The 18,468-nt window shown below is 36.0% G+C and overlaps 1 protein-coding gene across 2 annotated transcripts in view; it reads left to right on the forward strand.

The window, feature by feature from the left end:
* Nucleotides 1-18,468, forward strand: part of LOC149538660 (paramyosin-like protein) — a 263,507-nt gene that overhangs the window by 13,501 nt on the left and 231,538 nt on the right. For both annotated transcript variants that reach the window (XR_016356086.1, XM_089799989.1), the window contains exon 2: nucleotides 2,182-2,341. Coding sequence is in view for 1 of the 2 variants with exons in the window: in XM_089799989.1 (XP_089656115.1) it covers nucleotides 2,182-2,341 (160 nt within the window). In the remaining variant the exon portion in view is untranslated. The remainder of the gene's footprint in view (nucleotides 1-2,181; nucleotides 2,342-18,468) is intronic.

The raw sequence follows: 18,468 nt of genomic DNA on the forward strand, positions 1-18,468 counted from the left end.
ATGAGCTTGACCTACCAGAAGGAAGTTGGATCCATAATGTCTTCCACGTATCTTGCTTGAAGAAGGCCATGGGGTAGTTGATCCCTATATCCACCAACCCGCCAACTTTGAATGATGAAGGGAAGTTGATATTGGAGCCCGTCAAAATCCTTGATGTGCAGGAGAGAAAACTACGGAATCAAACTATCAAGGAATGTTTGGTACACTTAAAGCAATTGTTGCTCCATGATGCCACGTGGGAAGGTGAACAAGTTCTCCAACATCCAACACTGTGTTTGCTTGAGGGCAAGAAAATTCTGGGATTGGAGGACTGTAATGTCCCTGTCATAAACAAATAATAAATTAAAGCATTGTTAGCAGGCTGATTGATATAGCATATCTTGGAACCATTTTAATTTTAATTGTTCTTGTTAGAGTTTTCCGTGTCTTATGTTGGCACTTAGTTTCTCCCTTGACGGGGTATTTATGTCCATGAGGTTGAGTTGTTTTGGTATGCAAGTCGATTTTATATAGTTTGTATTGCGAATTCCTGTTGGAGTTCTACTTCTTTCGCCATATCGAAAGTGAAAGACCTTCCCTATTTGGCTCTTGCCGCTTGGTGACGCCACGTGGGAAGGTGAACAAGTTCTCTAGCATCCAACACTGTGTTTGTTTGAGGGCAAACAAATTCTGGAACAAGAGGCGGTAATGTCCCTGTCATAAAATAAATAGTAAATTAAAACTTTGTTTATGGGCTGATTGATTTAGCATATCTCGGATCCATTTTTATTTTAATTGTTTTCGTTAGAGTTTGTTGTGTCTTCTGTGGGCACTTAGTTTCTCTCTCGATGGGGGATTTATGTTTGTGAGTTTGAGTTGTTTTGGTATGCAAGTAGATTTTATATAGTTAGTATTGCAAATTCTAATTGGAATTTTGCTTCTCGCCATTTTTGGAAGTGAAATATCTGCCCTATTTGGCGCTGGCGGTTTCGGTGGGATTCAACCCTCACCCTATTCCGTTCTATTTCGTTCTTTGGATTACTTGTTCCGGATTTGGCACATTGGGAGCACCATCTTTGTCTGCAAACATATATATTTTCTGGATTAGATTCAAGTACCTATGTTGGCATCCATACGTATGGCCTATAAGTCTGCCATCCATATGCACGTTCCCCTACAATGTACCTTACACTTCATCTCCTTACCCCACCGCACTTCATCTTCCTTCCTCTTCCTAAGATACCCATGGTACACTTCAGCTTCACACCACCTACCTATTAGAAGACACACTGTATGCATAGTGGGACCATCACCAACCATATGCCTGAGTTAATTACTCTGTACAGCTGTTTAGTTTACACCATGCGACTGTCTATTCCACACTGTACGGCTGTCTAGCCCACACCGTACAGACTGTTTAGCCTACACCGCACAGGCTATTTGCCTGCCATATGGACTTATGGAAGCCAATTCCTAGTAATCCCGTGCCTCACACAAGTTCCTATACTGTTTGTAGGTCACCCTCTCTACTGACAACAGAACTTTCCACACTTTCAATGGAAAGGGTCATGTAACCCTTACAATTCATTCAGAACATGATCAGGTAAGGTAAGAAAATAGCACCAAGCTTTCCGGTAGTAGCCTAGAGCTATACAATTTGCAAGGACTATAAAACAATTTCCATTTTTGATATAACATTTGAAGGAGAATCGACTATCCCTGAGCATTGTTGTATGGCTACTATCAGAATTGCTATGCTATGTATTTCTGCAATTATCCAATAAGAAATTATTAGCATAACACCAATTTAAATGGGGACATAATACCTATGCTGCCAAGATACACAGATTGAAACTAAATTATTTAACAAAATTATAGTATGTCACTTCTTTTTTTTCGCAAGCATTAATGATCATATTATCTTTGTACGTAAATGAGAAAATTATTCATTTCTGGGGCATGGTTGAAAACAACGAAAAGTTTTAAATAAATATAAGGAAGGCAAATATTAAATTATGCCCATCTTAGTTTCTCTCATGTTTTATGTTTTGAAGAATGTTTATGAAAATTTGAGAAGCATCAGTGTTCAAGAATTGAGAGTTTTTTTTAAAAAATGTATATATGCAACTGAGAAATTTGGAGGGTCCTAATATACATAAATTGATTGCTGTGCCTAAATTGTATTTGGTTCTAAGAATGCAGAATAGTTGGAGAATCTATAGAAGCAGCTTTGCAGAATATGGAATGCCCTTACCCTCTTCAAGCACATCAGATTCAAGGTCTAGATTACCCAGCTGTATATCCTGTTGTCCAATGGCTTGTCAAGAGAGTTTTAGCCATGCGGGAAGCTCTTGGAGATGAGGTATATTTTTTTTATATCAATATAACAATCTTTTGCACTGTAACAACTGTAAATTTTGTTCTGGTCAAGCATCTGGTTTAATGAAGGATGAATGCAATTTTATACATATGCTTATTGTAGAGTAGAGTAGAATAGAAGAGTTTTAATGACCATGAGGCCAAAGATAGCCCTTGGAACATAGTCCAAGTGGGGTTAAGTTTCATTTGTCGTAGTGGAAGCAAACTTTTTAGAAAGATTTTAAAGTGATAACATCTATAACTGATTTGACATGTAGGTGGTTAGTGAAAACATGGAGGTTTCTAATTAAGATACTAGGAGTGATTATTTCTTGGAAAGTGTCTGGGTTGATTCTGATACTTGTAGGAAACCATTGGGCAATGAAAACCATTTGGTTTAAAGCCTGCATCTTTCACAATTCAAATAGTTCAATTGAGCCACTGACATAATTTCATACCAAAATTTACTGACAGTGGATCACTGTGGCCAGCTTATCATTGCTGGTTGAATGACACTAGTTTGTTTCCTGTCTAACATAAAACTATAGCTGATATTGGCTATGCTGCGAGTCATCCCAAAATTGTGCTTGGCATGTTATGCTTCTCAACAACATTCAATTCTGGATAAAGCCTATTTAGTTTAGTGGTTTATGGCCCCTTATAAACTGTAATCAACTCCTTTAGATCCTGTTGTGGATCTTTTCTTGCAACCTAATCTGATAATGCATATTACTTATTGCATCTATTTCTTTGATATGCTGGATTGTGAGGTTTGTAGCTCCCTTTACTCCTATTCATCCACTTAGATTTCATTCTTTACTGATTAGGATCTCCATGTTGAATTCTTTGACTTGATATATGTGTGGCTTAAGGCCTCAACCAGCCATCACTGCTAACATGTTGAACAATACCTTTTAGACAGCAGAGTCAGCAGACATTTCTATAAGTACTCAATCTAAGTATAACTTCCAATCACCAGTTAGAGATAATCACTAAAATGTCAAAACAGTTTGTCATGTCCCCAATTTTTGCCCTTCCTTCGTGACAACATTTCTAGCAAGGTTGGTCTATTATCTGGCTCCCATAGGCCAGTAGAGCATAGAGGGAACCAACCTAGGGGCTTTGAGAGTCATGCATGAGCTTCTCAAGTAGTTTGGAGCAGTAGACAACAGTTTCCTACAATTTAGGAGGGATTCCTAATTTGTAGGGATTGATTAGGAGTGGTCTAGGAGGCATTTGGAGACTTCGGCGAACGTTTTGGAGACTTAAAGTGCATCTCCTATTTTTTAGGAGGAACTCTCAGTTCAGTGACAGTTCTCTCAGAGGTGCACACAGTAGGGGAGAGTCATTGGGACTCAATTTTGGTTGATTGGGGCAATCTCCTACTTTTTAGAAGCATCCCTAGATTTTAGGGATGGACTGCCAGTTGACCCATCTTGTTCGGCATCAGTCACAGACAGGTGACAAGGTCAGATTCATGTTTGATTGGTCATTTTGGGCCTTTTGGGACCATTTGAGAAATATTTTAATATATTTAAATATTTCCTAAGTTGGTGATTAAATAAATTAAAATAAGGTTAATAATATAACCATTTTGGAGTAATAAGGGGATTTTGGCTTCAGTTGATCAAGTACACCTGTGTTATAGCTCGTTGGAAAGGTCTCGAATTATTATACATGATTTTTACTATCTGTAGACTTTTTGGTGCCTTCAGCTATGGAATTTTAATAAAGTAATATTTTTTCTATAGCATGGATGACTTTAATTGGGAAAATGTTATTTTATTATATTTTATTTAAAGGGAAAAGTGTAATTTCCCTTTAGGGTTCAATTTACAATTGGAAGGGGATATATGGAGATGGAGACCTAATTTTTTATTATCTTTTGCATATTGAAAAACTTGTTTTTGTGAATTGGCTCTGAGAGAGCAATTCTTCATTTGGGACGCAAACCCTAGGTTCTGGATTGGCTGGGACGTAGCCCTCAGCAGTTATTGGCATTGGATTCTTCAGACAGTGTGCGTTGCTATCAGGGATAGAGTACACCATTCTTTATTGTGGATTCAGGATGCAGATTTATGGTTTCAGCATTACAGATTGATTCTTTCAGCTGGGACGTGATTCCTTGCAGTCTTACGGCTGCCATTTGCAGCAGTTTGGCATCATTGTTGGATGTAAGCTCTTTGGAATTGCATTGGATTTATTATTTGGCTTTATAAATCAGAAATCTGCCTGGTACGATTTATAGCAATTCTGATTTGGCTCTATGTTCTTATTTATTTTCAGTCTCCTCTCATGTTTATTGTTCATTATTTATTACTATTGTGAAAACTATCAAAAAACACAAAACAAAAACAAAACCTTCTGCAACTTCTGTTTATTCTCAAAGACCATCAAAGAAATCACAGGAAAATATAGTTTATTAATTTAAAAACTACAGCAGATCAGCAAGGGCATCTATTAGGGATCTTTCAGTGGTATCAGAGCCTACATCCTGCCAGCCTGTAGGGTTTGTGAGAAATTGTTACAACAGATTTTGGCATCTGGGTATAATAAAAAGTTTTGATAATTCATTTCAGCATCTGGGTATGGGCTTAAAAGTTTTGATAATTCATTTTGGCATCTGGGTATTGGATAAAAGGTTTTGATAATTCATTTCAGCATCTGGGTACTGGCTAAAAAATTTTGATAATTCATTTTGGCATCTGGGTACTGGATCAAAAGTTTTGATAATTCATATTAGCAGTATAGGGTCAATTTTTGCTCTGGCATGTTAGTTTCAGTTGGTCAGCGTGATAGTTTATTATGGCAAAATTGTTAAGAGATATAACCCTGTGGAAAGAATGGGAGCAGTCACAACAAAAATTCAAGCTTCAATTGTAGCAGTTCAATGATTCTATGTCAAGGAAATTTGGACATGCTAGTGGATCATCATCTTCTTCTAGAAAGGATCCATTGCCACTAGACAGGAAAACGAAAGTAATTAGCATACTTGAGGAGTATAATACTCTTCCTCAATATGTTAGGGAGAACTTTCATTTCAAAGATTACATTGACATGCATCCAAAAATTTGTCATAAGGTTAAGCTTGCGAAAAAGGAATACCATGCCATAGTTGATGATATGTTTTCATGTGAGAAAGAAGATTGGTGTCAACCTATCCATGTTCATGATAAAAACACCATAATGGATCAGCCACTTGCAGGGTATGCAAAAGAAAGGCATGAAGATGTGTTATCATTTGAGTTGCAGCCTATGAAAAACAAAAATCAGTCATCATGTGGGATTCCTAAAGAAGAAATAACTCTAGATCAGGAGGAGACACATAGCACACCATTGATTCATCAAGTTGGTCACAAAATGGAAGAGATTACAATCATGGATCAGTCCATTAGAGATGCTGAAAGCATGTCTCCAAGGTCTGATATCTATTCTAATTTTTGCAATAGTAGCTCTAGTCATTTGGTATCATCCATTTCACATGAAGGTAATGAGGTTGTTGAGTCTTCCTATGATGGTACTCAGGTTAAGTGTGTTGCACATGAGATTTATATTGTGGATTCAAACCACAAAGGTTTTGATTGTGTTTACCCCACCTTGGAAGATGTGAAAAAAGCTCAAGAGATGTGCAATGGATGGTCACATAGAGCTAAGAAGGCCAAGATGCTTGCTGCCCAAGCAAGACAACACTTACAAGAGGTCAAAGAAAGATGCAATCAGCTTGATAATGCAAGAAGACAAAGAGAGTCATACATTAGATCCTTATTTCTTCCAAGGGAAGAAAGTGAGGATGTTGAGCATACAAGGGAAGAGCTTTTTGAGGTAAGTCCACAAGAAGAGCATGTTGAGATGTGTGAAGAGGAAAAGAGTTATGATTTAGAAAACTTAGTTTGGTCTAGTTTGCATCATGAAGTTTATGACGTTCCTCTTTTAAAGAGCCCCTTAAAGGCTCCAAACAATGATGATATTAGTTTCACACTTGATGGACCAGCCACAAGTGTTATTTTCATTTGTGTGGAATGGAACATTAGATTCTGATTTGGTTAGTCATGCATCATCTACAATGGAAGGACAATTGTTAAGATCATATGAAGCATCTTGTCTTAAAGAGATGATTAGGGAGACTAAGAGGCTGCTTACTAAGAAGATATTGCATTTTGATAATGTTTGGTTTGTTTGGCATACTACACCTTGGAGTTTGTTAGTAATAGAAAACATATCAGTTATGGAGATAGAGGTATGGATCGGATTTTGGGCAGCTAAGGCAGTTAATGGGACATGTTATATTCGTTTGAACACACCCCATGGACCAGCACATTTAGAGGAGTCACCTACCTTGGAAGGAGAGGCAAGAGAAGACCGCAAAAACATTATGGAAAGGTATGAACATACTTCTGATTTTTTTGACTTTGAACAGCAATTCTCTTTCATCTCATGAGTCAAACTTTGAACCTTGGGTTGGTTACATTCAAGTTAGGGTGTTCAAGTGTGAAGTTGATCCTTCCCTACCAAGAGTTGATGACATATTAAGTTGCATACCTAGTGGACCAGCCACAAAGAGCCTGTTTTTGTTGAGAATTAGAAACATCTCTCAATCATCAATGGGTTTATCACCTCTTCCATATGATAGGGCAGCGATGTACCTTTTGATTGAAGATTCGGATTTTTTAAATATTACATTGGGCTTTCAAGATCAGAATATAAGGGACTTCGTTGGTTACATGGTTAAACAAAACATTTACTTAACAACCTTTAATGAAGGCACACTAATTTGTGAAAACATAGGTAAAGTTGCAGCAGCTGTTTGGAAGAGTTGGAAAAGTATTCAACAAACTTTCCTTTCCGATGATTGGCTCATTTGTGAATTCCTAACAGCATTGGTTGTTGGTAGTAATTGTGGCTTCATTTGGAGTGAAGTTCTTAGTTGGTTAGAAGTACAGTTTCACAACAGCAACATAATGAGTATCAACATGCCAGAGGGATGTGTCAGTGCAAAGATTTGGGATCTTGGTATCAACATGTGTTGGGCATTTCTTCAGTGGATTCATATTGAGTTGCTCCACTTTTGGTATACAGATGTTTACATCAGAGTAGCGCAGTCGTTGGGTGGAGCAACATTTCTCAGATCGATATGGGATTTAGGAATTGATAATCCTACAATGTTGGGTACAAATGACACATGTTTTAGTTTTTCTCATGATGGCATACATACTTCATCTTCGAGTTTGTCATCTACATCCATTGATATGGCAGTGGTATCCTTGTTGATTGGTGATTCCATAGTGTTCGATTCCTTATGGACAAGTGGCTGTCCAAGTTGGAATCATTTACTACTTGACTTGGCATTGACTACATCCATGATTCAGTATGAGGGCATTGAGGAGTGTTTCTTTGGGACATTTGTTGTTTGGCATTGGTATGATGACGTCTATGATATCATTCGAGTTGCTGGTCAGAATTATAGCAGCATTGTTAGGTGGTCATTTGGGTTGGAATACTGGTTTATGGGAGTTCACTTTCACACCTTGCTGGTCTGCTTCATTGTATGTATGTTTCATGGAGTGCGGTTGAGATACTTCTTCATCTCATTCAGCACATTCGGTATTTTGGTTTGGGATCCAGGCCCTGGTCTCATTGAAACATTGGTGCTTCAGGGTCCTAATGAATTGCTTCACAACTTGTGGTTCACTAATATTTATATTAGAGTGACGAAGCATCAGCATGGTGGTTCCCTTTTGAGGCGGATTTGGAATCCTGGAATCACTTGGATTTGCAGTTCAATAGTTGAGGATGTGGAAGCCAATGTAGGCTTACTAGAGTTTCCACCTTTAGTGTTCCAGTTTGGTTCTTTTGGAGAGCAATTCATTGAGGAGTTGACAGATTTGGTACAGTATTTGATTGCTCTTCCTTCAGCTGGTTTTCGGGAGGTTACTTGTTTGGGTGTAGTGCAAGACTGTGTTTCTAGAAGATGGAACTACAAACCTTCCAGGATGGCTTGGGACCCTGGGATCATTCTTGGTTATGGTATGGACTTGCCTAATGTTTGTGGAGTTGGATTGACATTGCTTGAGGACAAGCAATCTTTGGGAAGGGAGGACTGTCATGTCCCCAATTTTTGCCCTTCCTTCGTGACAACATTTCTAGCAAGGTTGGTCTATTATCTGGCTCCCATAGGCCAGTAGAGCATAGAGGGAACCAACCTAGGGGATTTGAGAGTCATGCATGAGCCTCTCAAGTAGTTTGGAGCAGTAGACAACAGTTTCCTACAATTTAGGAGGGATTCCTAATTTGTAGGGACTGATTAGGAGTGGTCTAGGAGGCATTTGGAGACCTCGGCGAACGTTTTGGAGACTTAGTGTGCATCTCCTATTTTTTAGGAGGAACTCCCAATTCAGTGACAGTTCTCTCAGAGGTGCACACAGTAGGGGAGAGTCATTGGGACTCAATTTTGGTTGATTGGGGCAATCTCCTACTTTTTAGAAGCATCCCTAGATTTTAGGGATGGATTGCTAGTTGACCCATCTTGTTCGGCATCAGTCACAGACAGGTGACAAGGTCAGATTCATGTTTGATTGGTCATTTTGGGCCTTTTGGGACCATTTGAGAAATATTTTAATATATTTAAATATTTCCTAAGTTGGTGATTAAATAAATTAAAATAAGGTTAATAATATAACCATTTTGGAGTAATAAGGGGATTTTGGCTTCAGTTGATCAAATACACCTATGTGTTATAGCTCTTTGGAAAGGTCTCGAATTATTATACATGATTTTTACTATCTGTAGACTTTTTGGTGCCTTCAGCTATGGAATTTTAATAAAGTAATATTTTTCCTATAGCATGGATGACTTTAATTGGGAAAATGTTATTTTATTATATTTTATTTAAAGGGAAAAGTGTAATTTCCCTTTAGGGTTCAATTTACAATTGGAAGAGGATATAAGGAGATGGAGACCTAATTTTTTATTATCTTTTGCATATTGAAAAACTTGTTTTTGTGAATTGGCTCTGAGAGAGCAATTCTTCATTTGGGACGCAAACCCTAGGTTCTGGATTGGTTGGGACGTAGCCCTCAGCAGTTATTGGCATTGGATTCTTCAGACAGTGTGCGTTGCTATCAGGGATAGAGTATACCATTCTTTATTGTGGATTCAGGTTGCAGATTTATGGTTTCAGCATTACAGATTGATTCTTTCAGCTGGGATGTGATTCCTTGCAGTCTTACGGCTGCCATTTGCAGCAGTTTGGCATCATTGTTGGATGTAAGCTCCTTGGAACTGCATTGGATTTATTATTTGGCTTTATAAATCAGAAATCTGCCTGGTACGATTTATAGCAATTCTGATTTGGCTCTATGTTCTTATTTATTTTCAGTCTCCTCTCATGTTTATTGTTCATTATTTATTACTATTGTGAAAATTATCAAAAAACACAAAACAAAAACAAAACCTTCTGCAACTTCTATCTATTCTCAAAGACCATCAAAGAAATCACAGGAAAATATAGTTTATTAATTTAAAAACTACAGCAGATCAGCAAGGGCATCTATCAGGGATCTTTCACAGTTCTCATTGATGGCTGAGACCTGTGGTAGATTTGCTTTTGAGGGTAGATGGGTTCTTGTGTTTTAAAAATTTAAAACTATTCATCTTTATCTCCGTATTTCTGTTTATTTTTTGTTATCAGTATTTGGATTGCCACAGCTTCAACTTTGCAATTTTTTTTATTTGGATGTATTTTTCAAATTTTCTTTAAAATCAACTCCATTTTTTATTGACTAAAGCAGAAATTTATTTTCTGTCTGTCCCCATCTGTAGGTTCTTTTGAGAATTTTGTTAATCATGTTCATTGACTAAGTGTTCTGCATAATTACATTTGCTCGAAGAATTAATTTACCAGTTCACTTACATTTTTCTGTAGCGATTCTGCCAGATAGTCTGTTACTCTTGGAACAGACTTTTCATGTGCAAAGATAATTCCAATTTCTATATAACTCTTATATTATTAGAGAAATTGTTTCGTTGGTTAGATTATTTTTATGTCCGGTACAACAGTTGATGTGGAAAATTCTGAAATTCTTATAGAACAATGCTTCTGTTGAATGATTAATGATTGAAGCACTTATTCTCTTTCACATAGATGGAAATTATGTTTCTTGCTTCCAGTGTTGCAACCTGGTACTAGTATCAAATTAATTAAAATTAAAGGTTCAAACTTCACACCGGGTTCTTTACCCAGCTTTGATAATAAACACCACTATTGTCCTTCCCGTCGCTGAAGATTATGGATCTTTATTCCATAGTTGCAACCTTTCAAAAAGACCAAATTAAATGAAAAGTTTCAAACAATGTTCAGTACCTTGCTATTAATAAGACTAAATATGACTATGGTATCTCTCAATGGCTAATAAATACACAGATTAGAAATATAGAATGTCAATAAATGCTCAGATTGTATAGAAATTTGCACAGATATCTGCTACAAAGTTAGGAGGTGCCCACGAATTAATATGCCATAATACTCATGAAGAACTAGTTCTTATTGTCAATGGGATGGCTGAATACAAAGACTATATTGCATACCCAGATCTATGCTATGCTGTGGAGTTAACTTTTATATCTATATATCAGTTATATATTCCAACCAACATGTGTATTTTCTATCCTGAATTTCATGCCAAGAATTTATCTGAATTCATAGATTTTTTTCAACTGATAGTTCTCAAGATCTTCTAGGCTGGATTAAGCCTGCGGAAGTCACAAATGGGGCACCTCATTTCCTAAATTAGCTCAAGTTGTTTAAACCTGTGACCTCAATGGCCCAGTTGGGACACAAAATCTGTGAGCTTGATGGCCCCATTAGGGTTTTTGAAGTTGAAACTTGGTGGAAAAAACAACACTGTCCCATTTTAACCAACACACCACGCCCTTAAGTTTTACAACAATTTCTGGATCATATTTATTACGTAACTCCCAGATTCTAATAATTGCATAACTCTCATAGTCTAATAATTACCTACTATAGACCTTCCATTATATTAATGACTTCTATTTCTACTTCTAGGATACTGATTCTTACAATATTAAAGCCATGGATTCTCTTGGATCTATCTTGTGTCTCAGTACAGAAAAATCTGAAAGATGAATCTACTGCACTGTTATATCTTGCAATTATGGATTTACAGCTGTAAGATGCCAGTATCAATGTTTGTTTTTTATAGCACACATCTCATCATACTAGTCTGCATGGGTGACTGGGCAAATGCCAAATTTATAGGGTTTGCCACCGTGGATGTGAATATTCACATCCAATCCGATTTCACCACTCTCCTTGACTGACTTCTTTCTGCTTGGACACACGTGCACATAACAGGCCAATATGTGATTGGAGTTATTGCTAACTCTATTTCCAGTATGTTTTTTTAATGAAACTTTTGCAACTTCCAACCTCACTCAAACCACCCTGCTGCATCCACCTTTCTGCAACCTGTTCATTCCTCAATTATCTTTTCTCTTAACAAGCTGCTATAACTAACCTGTTACTGTCTGACAATGAAGAACATATATAGGTCTGCAGCATCAACTTCTTGCTATAAAATCAATTTCATCTCTTTGTTTTTCTATAACTTCACAGGCTTTTCTAAATCCCCAAGCAATCTCTCCAGAAGCATATAATTAGAAGTACTCAACATAAATCATGCAGACCAAGGCACCCAACAGAAAAAATTGTCACAATTAAACAGAAATACTTAAAAAGAAAACAATACTATGAAGAAAAAAATGAAAATTAAATCCAGAATCACCACACTTAATATCCCCCTTCTAATTTTCTAATATTTGCTAGTTTATTTCATAAAAAATTGATGATTCGTCTCTTCAAGTTAGTTTTATTATATTTATTATTTTATTAATAATAATAATATTATTAATATTAATACTTTAATATTAAAATATTATTATATATGTGAATCATATCATAGATGATTCATTTCTATATTTTAATATTACTATTATAATGTAATATTATATGATCATGATTTGTATATTTATTTATATTTTGGTTATAAAAGTCTTTGTTACTGGGATATTGCATTTGATATTATGACATATTAAATCTATGATCATATAATATTATCATACATTATTATTATTTTATTTAATATTATTATATTTATCTATGTAACGTATTATTATCATGCCAAAAATATATTATTTTTTATATTGTTATTTATATTGAACGACTATTTTATTTCACTCTCATGATTAGGGGACATGACAATCCACCCTTCCTCAAATTGCTTGTCCTCGAGCAATGATCATTTACAACTAAGTTTTCTTGTAAATTCAACATATATGGCATAGACTAGGATGCGAGAATTCATAAGGTATGCATGAATTTTATATCTTAATGCATGACAATGTAAATTGTTCATGAAGTAAATACATGAATGCTTGCAGACACAAAGAATACACGAAGAAAACACATAAATGCATGAAAACACGAAGTATACACGAAGAAGACACGTAAATTCGTGAAGACACAACGCATACACATAATACAAGTATAATTTTATCAATCAACTCTTATAATTTAATAAGCTAAGGCTAAGACAATGAAAAATGCTGCATAAGGGAGCATACTTTAGCATATATATATATATATAATTTTTAAATGTGAGTCTACTTTAAACAGTTTTAATAGTCATAGTATGAAGGTCAGAGTTAGAAATAATTATTTCTCTATTACTTCTATTTCTTCCTTATGAGAAAAAAAATCATAATTATAATGTATTCATAAAAAAATCATAGTTAGATATAATCATTTCTTTATAAATCAAGGTATCTCTTCTTATTTATTTCTCATAAGCTCACAATGTATTTATAGGCTAGGTCGTCTAGGGGATTGGACAAGGAGACCTCATTGAAGCTTGGGCAAAACCTTGATCCTTTTGCCAAGGCTTCTACAATATTTCAATGGGTTCTTTTCATTCCTCACTATGCCTAGGTGCTACACCATACCAATGTATAGGTTTAGTCATCTGGGGGTTGGACCAGGAGACCTCATTAAAGCTTTGGTAGAACCTCGATCCTTTTGCCAAGGCTTCTCCGATCTTTCAAGGGGTGCTTTCCGTTCCTCACCATGCCTAGGTGCTATACATACTAGAGTACTCAGACATTGTAGTGGGGTCCCATAGCTCGATAAGCCTAAACCCAAGAGTGGAATACATACCTCTCTTACTGTTGAGATCAGCCCTACCCTCTTACCTACCTATTCATTTCCTTATTAACATGCATTACCAATTTATCTTGAATCATTTTATTTTGATTAATAAACAAATAATTAAACATCATTACGTCTTATCTCAATATATATTGCTTCATTATATTTAGTCCGATTTTAACCTTTATGCTTCCCTTTAATATTATCATATTTATTAAATCACAAACATGCATACATTTCTCTTTTATATTATCTTGTCTACTAATTCTTTAACATTTTTATACTTCCATCTTTATATTATCTTATTTACTAATTCATTAACCTTATCCATTGAATGAATCTTACCTTGCCTTACCTCGATTGCGGTGGCTACCTTTCTACTTATGGTACGACGTGGATGCCTTTTTGATCGTATTTGTTCCTTTTTTGTTTGATGCTCTTCACCACCTAGAATTTTGGATCACCTACTTCTTAAGTGTGTGTTTGACTGGTCAAAACCTTGGCTGAGTGCATTCCAAGGCTTCTCTATTACATCCCTTCATGCCTTATTTATCGTCTTTACCTAGGATATCTTTCATCTTATTACTTTTATGCTCCTTTGTCTCACCTTTAATGCTCCTTTTGAAGTCTTGTTGATTCCTCTCCTTTAATGATCAAAGACTAAATTGTTTTCTAATCATTCATTTATGATCCTTTTGATTGCCATCTCTTAGTTTGCGATGGAAATGAATAAGAATTATGTGTACTTCTTAATGTTGGTCTATTTTGATTGATTAAATATGACCCACTTTGAGCCATCTATTAATTGATATCTTTTGTAATTGCTCATCTTTCACTTGTCTTCTCTCCCATATTTCCTTTATCATTGTGACTCCCCTTGTTTGATGGTAAGATAATGGTATAATCTTCCTTAGACTCTCCATGTCGCCAAGTTTGTTATCAATAGCTATCCGTAGGCTAGGAACCATGAATTCTGTAGGTACCACTACTTCCTGTTCGTACATGAGCTGGAAGGGCGTCCACCCCGTGGTTACCTTATAGGAAGTACAATAGGCCCACAACACTGAAGGCAATTTCTCTTCCCAGTCATCACCTTCAACTCCACAAGACTTATAAATAACTCCCACCAAAACTTTAGTTGTTGCCTCTACTTGGCCGTTTGCCCAAGGATAGTATGGACTCACCAGCTTATGAAAGATTTTGAAGTCTGTAGTTAGGAGTTTAATGACATGATTTGCAAAATGACCACCCCTATCACTCGTCAATTGAATTGGGTTGCTATACCTTGTTATAATTTGTTTGTAAATGAATTTTGCAGTGCTTAGTGCTGAATTGTTTGGCAATGCGCGTGCTTCAACCCATTTCGTTAAGTACTCAGTGGCCACTACAATATACCAACATCGCTGGGCAAGACTAGCCTTCAGAGGTCCAACAAAGTCCAACCCCCCATCTTTCAAATAGCTCCTGGGCATGAGCATGGTTAAGTGGCATAAAGTCTCGCTTGAGGGGTTTTGCTGCTTGTTGGCAAGTATCACATCTGACAACCCATTCTCTCGCATCATTGTACAAGGTTGGCCACCATAAGCTTGCTAGTAGTACCTTCCTTGTTGTTGTGTCGAGTGTTGGTTCCTAAAACCGCAGATTGGAATCCTATAAGCCTTGCCTGCTCGATGCTGGGATATCTAACCGGTTAAGGCCAATTTGATGGGATTGATCGATGTGATCCAAACCCCCTGTGCTTCTGGCTCTGTAAAACCAAGGCGGGTGTACTTGATCCTGGACAAAACACTTATATCCAAGACGCTTAAAGCAAATTGATTAGAACGCGTATATATTGAAAGTTTTTCTAACGGCAAGAATTATAGAAAACTTTAAACTTGAAAATTATGAATTAATAAATAAATGTGATAATGTTTTAAATAAAGAATGAACACAATAAAGAAATATATTAATTCCTCAATGGAAAGAAATGAAACAGTTGCCAGCATATGGATTATGAATCAAGAGTAATATAAAGACCAGTTCCTAATTAAATGGACAATCAGAGTCAATATTATAAGTTGAAATGTACAACTTTATAAAGTTTAATGTATTTAAACTATAAACAATTTTAACAATTCAGACGTGACAGATCAATTATACGAACCCAATTTTAAACTAGTCTAGGATGCACTTTAACTCCTGTGATATGGAGACAAACTAGACATAAATATGAAAACAATTAAATATTTCACAATATCTATGTTTATCAAGTTTAAAATGCAATAATGACCCAGTCCACTTATCCAAACATTAAAATATTTATAGAATTTAAAAAATAATTATAAAGGACACAACTTAATAATATTTCAACTCCAAAATTTTAAAATAAAAAATTATACCAAAAATAAAGTCACAATAAAGACACTCCTTATAGATAATCCATCTATTGCCAATTTATCCTGATTGCACAAAATTCACCCAATAATTCATTTTTTTGCCAATTAAAAAATATAATATATCATAAGAGCCTCAGAATATATAAAATTTTGAAATATGAATATGCATATCCAATGTAAGATTTTACATCTTATATTTATAAAACAAGAAGGGGTATCGGTTCTCTTTTAAAAAATCGCACCCGTTCATAATGGAATTGCCGGATAATCCCATAACATTAATATAACAAACTAAAACATAAATAATCAAACCATCGATTACTTCAAAAAAGTATGGGGACTCTTGCGGAGGTAATATTTATTTATTTTGGGCGCAATATTTTATCTTTGACTTCTACCTTTATATCCTTCTCCAATTCATGGTGGTTTTCAGAGCATTTGCAATGGTGGCTGCATGCATTTTAGATGCTGGAAATGTTTCAATTGATCTCTTCCTATCTGTTTCCATGGTGGTGCTCCAACCTATTGGGCCTATTCATTTTCTTTTTGTTTTAGATCTCCACCGGCTCCAAATTCTCTTTCTAGTACTAACAATGTGTAATGTGTCTGGTGTTCCTGAAGTTTCAGTTGATTCTGGAAATCCTTCATTCTTTGTTATCGGGAACACTTTTGATTCATAATAGGTGGTGCGAGAAGATTCACTTTTCCACAGTAATGATGTCTCATATGTATCAAAAACGCTTCTGGGTTACCCTTCAATGTGAGTGGTTGTTCATGGTGTTGTTGATAATATCCATGCTCCAATGTCTGCAAACAAAAAACAAAAGAGTAATTAGATATTGATGAACACAGTTCAAAGTTTTAAACACCTTATGCAAGACCATCAACTGTGCATAGGAAAGATCCAGGTACTTTAGGTCTTTTCTCCAAAATCAATGCCGCCTTCAATAATAATATCCTTTAGTATGGTTTGTTCAGCAATTTGTATGACGTCTTCTCGTGGATTGCAAAATCCTGATGGTAAAATTCTTTGACCACTCCTATGGCTTTTGGGCTTCGGCATATTCCAAATATCATATTTATCTTTTATCAAGATTATATTTCTATTAAAATACATCTGCGGCAAACATGAAGTATTGTTAGACGTGAACCCATTATATACGATATGAATCTATCACAATTTCTGGCATAGCTTCACTCATGACATCATGGAGTCTCATTAATTTGGTCTTTCTTATGTTGTGCATTTGTTCATTTCGTGTTGCCGTCTCTGCAAATTACAAATACTGGATTCATGCATAGTATGTAGGTCAGTGTTGATTCGGTATTTCATTCACATGCCCAATATGCATTCATCATACAATAGCTCTATCACAATGCATTTTATCTATATACAAACTGCTGATGATTTCTATCCAGTCAATGCAAGGAACTCATAATTTTATTGCTTGATGTGTCATACACAAAAGGACATTTGCAGAATGAGAACATGTTCCTGGCAATACGTGAAGTGTGCACCCGAACATTCTTTGCAATCTCAGTTATGATAAGGTTCAAAAGTTTCACAAATAATAAACAAATTATTTTCAGATGCTTATAATCACTTTGCGTGATGGAGGATTGATATTAGCAAGGTTCATTCTTGTAAGTCCTACAGTAAATGCTTCCCAGTGTTTGCTCTTATGAGCTCTCTCACCAACGCTCGGATCATAGTTCAATATGTTCCCTGCTTCTATAATAGAGTGATACTTCATCCCTGCATGCTCTGAAGCTATTAATCTTCAATCCTTGGAGGTTCCCAAGTAGTAGTGTATATATAGAATTTCATATTTGGAACTCCCTCATACATCTTAGATACAATTAATTATAAGCACGTATTTAGAGTCCACAATTGCTATGCTTTATCCGGGGTATATACAGTTGTTTTATGCTGCTTCAGATCAGAGTGAACACATTGATCTCCCCCAAAACTATTAGGTATTCCAATTTCTTTTTAAAACCTTTTTGCCCATGCAATGATGAAGTCTTTGATATTAACAACACCAATTCTTCGTTTTTCTCCCATATCATTTCACAAATGGAGATTAAAATTTTAGGCTCCATCATCGGGACCCATATGTGCCCCTGCCAGTCCTTCGTGGGCTTCCCGAAGCACAGTTGGTACTTCTTCCTCCATCACGCACTGCCTTTGGTCTAGACCCATTTTATCTAATAGTCCGTTTATCAATTGGAAAGTCCTGCTCCTGAGGACCAACTTCCTTTGCTCCCCTAGAGGCATCTTGCGAGGAAACTGCATTATAGATAGATACTCTCCTATACTTGTATACCACTTAGGGAGAACAACAATATGAAACAGATGTACGTCTGGGAAGTCATCATTTACCCCTATAGGCGGTTCACCAAACTTGATTCGTGATAGTCGGTCGACAGTCACATGACTATGTCCTGGTCATACAATAATCTTGAATGTGAACTATTGGAGTAAGAGAAGCATTGGCTCACCCTACCTTGAATAATAGGTTTATTGACCAG

The sequence above is a fragment of the Cupressus sempervirens genome, chromosome 9 (genome assembly GCF_028749045.1).
Source record: "Cupressus sempervirens isolate cs-2001-9-10 chromosome 9, ASM2874904v1, whole genome shotgun sequence".
NCBI classification, from domain to species: Eukaryota; Viridiplantae; Streptophyta; class Pinopsida; order Cupressales; family Cupressaceae; genus Cupressus; species Cupressus sempervirens.